The sequence below is a fragment of the Ictalurus punctatus genome, chromosome 22, assembly GCF_001660625.3.
Source record: "Ictalurus punctatus breed USDA103 chromosome 22, Coco_2.0, whole genome shotgun sequence".
Taxonomy (NCBI): Eukaryota; Metazoa; Chordata; class Actinopteri; order Siluriformes; family Ictaluridae; genus Ictalurus; species Ictalurus punctatus.
This window is the reverse complement of record NC_030437.2, coordinates 1,030,001-1,035,000: the sequence shown is the minus strand read 5'-3', so window position 1 is coordinate 1,035,000 and position 5,000 is coordinate 1,030,001. Positions and strand designations below refer to the sequence as shown.

The window sequence follows — 5,000 nt, the reverse complement described above, 5'->3', positions numbered from 1 at the left end:
ACATGGCCAGAAACAGGAAGTTGCCGTCGATCACGTGACTCACCTCATCCTGTCGTATTCCTGGGAGGTGGTGGCGACTCGCTCGTCTCCTACGTACACCTCACAGAAAGGTCGGCAGCCGTTCCTCTGCTTGTTGAAGAGCGGCACGGGCGTCATGACGATGGAGTGGAGCATTATGGGCTTGCTGTGGGGGATTATGGGCTCCTCCGCCATCATGTCACACATGTACTCGATATACCTGCAATCAATTAATAATCAATCAAGTCATCAACGTGTACCTGTTGAATTAATACATTACATACACACACACACTCAGCATGTTTCCACCTACACACTGAACGTTCCTGAAGCAGTGCGTTTATAGAAAGCGATGTGAAATACATCACTGATATTCTAAACCGATACGCACCACGGCACACATCGTAATCCTGCACATCGCACGTGAGAGTAACAAACCAATCACGTCTTGAGACCGCGTATAAGAGTAAACACTACCTCGTCCCTATTTATTCATACATTGACAAGAGAACGGACAAATAATACACTACACTGTATAACGGAGCGTCCCAGCAGGGGGCGCCACAGAAACTCCCCCCACTCCTCGGATTTGTTCGAGAGTTTATAAACGAGAAGCGTCCGAAGACCTCCGAATGAGTTGAAGAAGGAAGCGCTGTGTGGGGAACCGGCTCGGACTACAGTTAAAATATTTATAGTAAATGAAATGAATTCTATTGATTCATCCGTGCTGGTCAATACGACTATTCTCTAACGCTACAGGTCTCTCCTGCTTCTCCAGTGTGGATCCGAGCCCTGGATCTCCCCGGCGCCTTCACACGGCTTCTCTCTCGGTTTATTTGAAATGAAGGGTTAAACACGTGGCTCTGCAGGACGTTCGGACTCCTGTGGTGTCGTTTTAAACCCTGACTGAACCTCGTCTTGATCGCTGCTCGTTCCTCATGACGCGGAGCGTTCAGTCGGGTTCTCCAACACATTCCGAGGAACAGGTGTGGGAACACGGAGGTCACGTGACCGTACTCTGCACACAGGTCGACTCCATGACGCGCATTAGGTCACTTCTGATGGGAGAGGACTACAGCCGGACTACAGCCGGACTACAGCCGGACTGATGGACAGCTTTTCACAGTAATGGGGCGTGAATAAAATTTGAGTGCAGAAGTAGAGACAGAAATAACTATATTTCCTCTCCCTCTCTCTCGCACTGTCTCTCTCTCACACTGTCTCTCCCTCTCTCTCTCTCTCTCTCTCTCTCTCTCTCTCAGTGCCAGAGAAAAACCACACACTTACACAGAACTCAGCCTGGGGCCAGAAAACACTGAGCTACACACTGCAGCAGGAAACCAACACACACACACAAAGGGGAACAACTCTGTGTCTGTGTCTGTGTGTGTGTGTGTGTGTGTGTGTGTGTGTGTGTTTCCAGGTTTCAGTATTCTTAATAAATAAGCTAATAAATACCTGGTGGAAATCATTTATATGGTTTTCTGTCTTCGCAGGTTTTATTTCACGTTGAAGTCAACCTCAGTGGGCGGAGTTACTGTGTGAGCGTGAGTCTGTGTAATGGGGTGTGTGTGGGTATATGTGTGAGAGGGTGTGTGTGTGAGTGTGTATCACCTCGTGTGAGGGTGTGTGTGTGTTACCTCTTGTGTGAGGGTGTGTGTGTGTGTGTGTGTGTGTGTGTGTGTGTGTATGTATGAGGGTGTGTGTGTGTGTGTGTGTGTGTGTGTGTGTGTGTGTGTGTGTGTATGTATGAGGGTGTGTGTGTGTGTGTGTGTGTGTGTGTGTGTGTGTGTGTGTGTGTGTATGTATGAGGGTGTGTGTGTGTGTGTGTGTGTGTGTGTGTGTGTGTGTATGTATGAGGGTGTGTGTGTGTGTGTGTGTGTGTGTGTGTGTGTGTGTGTGTATGTGTATGTATGAGGGTGTGTGTGTGTTACCTCTTGTGTGAGGGTGTGTATGTGTGTGTGAGGGTGTGTGTGTATGTGTGTGTGTGTGAGGGTGAGTGTGTGTATGTGTGTGTGTGTGAGGGTGTGTGTGTGTATGTGTGTGTGTGTGAGGGTGTGTGTGTGTGTGTGTGTGTGTGTGAGGGTGAGTGTGTGTATGTGTGTGTGTGTGAGGGTGTGTGTGTGTATGTGTGTGTGTGTGAGGGTGTGTGTGTGTGTGTGTGTGTATGTGTGTGTGTGTGAGGGTGTGTGTGTGTGTGTGTGTGTGTGTGTGTGTGTGTGTGTGTGTGTGTTACCTCTTGTGTGAGGGAGTGATACCCGGTGGACAGCGCTTCATGCTGAACATGTACACTGCAGCCTCGGCCGTGGAGAAGAGACGACAGAAACACAGGAATGAACACACTGCTACAGCCGACGCTGCACGTCCGTCCTGCACACACACACACACACACACACACACAGCTAATTAGGATCTTCTGCTCTCCCCAAGCTCCATCTCCATACATGTTGGTCTGCACATGAGTTTTGTCTCTGTGTGTGTGTGTGTGTGTGTGTGTGTGTGTGTACGTACTAAGCAGTGCACGATGCAGATGTTCCGCTGGTCCTGTTTGAGCCACTGGTGCATGCTCTTACACACACTGTACAGACTGGTCAGACTGGGAGCTCTCCGCACCTGCCAGCCACACTCCCACACCTACACACACCACATACATACGCAAGTTCACATACAGTCCACAAGCAGCCACACCGGTGCATCTCAGGGGGGTGTGTGTGTGTGTGTGTGTGTGTGTGTGTGTGTGTGTGTGTGTGTGTGTGTGTCTGACCCGGTTGTGGAAGCGGGCTGGTCTGTATGAGCGTCTGGACAGGTTATACACAGCGTAGTGACCCGCGTGCCGAGAGTCCAGATACAGGCGCACGTCCTCGATGTTGTTCTTAATGGCTGACTCCACCCCTTCAGCTGGGAACGACATGACTACACACACACACACACACACACACACACACACACACACACACAGTTCAGACTACACTACACTATAAGGGTGTAACAATAAAGCTCGACAGTGGTCAGTGTTTATGTAGCCATCCATCCGTTAACCGATCTGGCGTTGAGCATGTTGCCATAGAAACCACTCATCACGATTCCATGTAATTGTACTGACTGCGACACAGAACACACCACTCTTCACCTCGCCATGTTCATGTTCAGTGCGTGACCCCTCACCTGCTAATCTGGAGGTGATGTAGGACAGGTCCAGATCTCCCTTAGCATAGCTGAGAGACACACACACACACACACACACACAAAATGGATTAGGTTACACATTCACAAAGTATAACATTCCTTATCATCCAACATCCTGGTTTATTTCCTGTCTATAAAATCCCTCCCTCTCCTCTAGAAGCTGCTGCCAAGTGATTTTTGACCTCCGACTGGAGGGAAAAAAACAGAACCTCTTCAACAGGGAATTCCAGGCGTCCTCCCAACTGCCAGATCAACACGACGCCATGCCAACATGGCCGCTCAGACCGCCGCTCCTTTACATCTACAGCACTGACTGTACGGGTCTGAGAACGTCAATCCTTCACACTGCACTAACAGGACCTACACTACACTACTACACCTGCAGGGGGAGCTGAAGAGCTGCATGAGACACAGCACTTCATGGAGGATAAAAACCTCTCCTGTGTGCTGACTGCATTACAGCGCGCTCACACCATACACCGACACTGCTATCTACACCTGTTATAACACTGCCCACTAGATCAAAACACCACACACACACACACACACAGCATTAATATAAGGCTTTTACATTCATATACACACACACAAACGTGTCTAATTATATATTTTATATATTATATATATATATAAACTGCAAACTGAAATCACTTCATTACACAGCATAAAAAAAACAGAAATACTACATCTACTGCCAACACACACACACACACACACACACACACACCCCATAAGCAAGCCAGGCAAAGGATAAAATTGTGTGAGGGAAGGAGAGCGAGCGCGCACACACACACACACACACACACACACACAGACAGAGAGAGAGAGAGCGCAACAGATCTCTCACACACACAGTAACATGGTGCACATGCGCACACACACACACACACACACACACACACACACACACACACACACACGGAGCACAGAGACAGCTGATAGTTACCTGGAGCTGCATGCGGTGGGCGGAGTTACACGAGCACAACACAACATTTAGAAACAGAAGGAACAGAAATAATGAACAGAAAAATTGAACTCAAACAAAACCATCAAACAGAACTGAACATGAGAACCGCGTCACACTGTCGGAGAACCTCCTCAAGGCCGCTTCGGGTGCTCCGGAACCCCAGGCTCCTGAAACAAACAGGACTACTGCACTCACGCCCTACGTGCAGAACTCCAGAGTTCTAGAATCGTCCGGGTGTTCCAGAATTCAGAGCCGTGTAGCCGTGTGTGGAGTTCTCCAGCACTCCAAAATCTTATTCCGGATATTCGAGATCAGAAGTCCAGCTATCCAAGATAAGGCTGAATGTTCCGGAACTCAAGAATCCGAGGTTCCTAGAAGCATGTTGAGTGTTCTAGACCTCAAAACTCCAAACCTCAGCACAGGAGAAGCGGACTGGTTTACTGACGAAGCTTTCAGTTTAGCACACGAAGCACAACGGCAGCTCACAGCAAAGTTACAGCTTAGCGCGCACACACACACACACACACACACACACACGTCAGCCATGTTGGAGTGATCACAGTGCAATGGAGATGATTTACATGTGACGTATTTCTAAACCCTGATGTAAATGTGTGCGTGTGAGTGTGAGAGAGAGAGAGAGAGAGAGAGAGAGAGAGAGAGAGAGAGAGAGAGAGAGTGTTATAGAAGTTAGTTTTAATATTGCGTGTGTGTTCAGGGTAAAAGTGGACAGTTTAAAGTCTCTTGCTGAAAAAAAAACTTTCACTTCCTTATTGTGTGCGTGTGTGTGTGTGAAAACGCAGACGTAAGCACACACTGCAACAGTCTG

At 48.5% G+C, this 5,000-nt stretch overlaps 1 protein-coding gene across 2 annotated transcripts in view; it reads right to left on the bottom strand.

Annotated features, from left to right (window-relative positions):
- Positions 1-5,000, bottom strand: part of gak (cyclin G associated kinase) — a 26,823-nt gene that overhangs the window by 6,685 nt on the left and 15,138 nt on the right. For both annotated transcript variants that reach the window (XM_053674606.1, XM_053674607.1), the window contains exons 12-16: positions 3,184-3,233; positions 2,783-2,931; positions 2,530-2,652; positions 2,255-2,388; positions 44-238 (exon numbers count right to left, since the gene is read on the bottom strand). In XM_053674606.1, the coding sequence (XP_053530581.1) occupies positions 44-238; positions 2,255-2,388; positions 2,530-2,652; positions 2,783-2,931; positions 3,184-3,233 (651 nt within the window). The remainder of the gene's footprint in view (positions 1-43; positions 239-2,254; positions 2,389-2,529; positions 2,653-2,782; positions 2,932-3,183; positions 3,234-5,000) is intronic.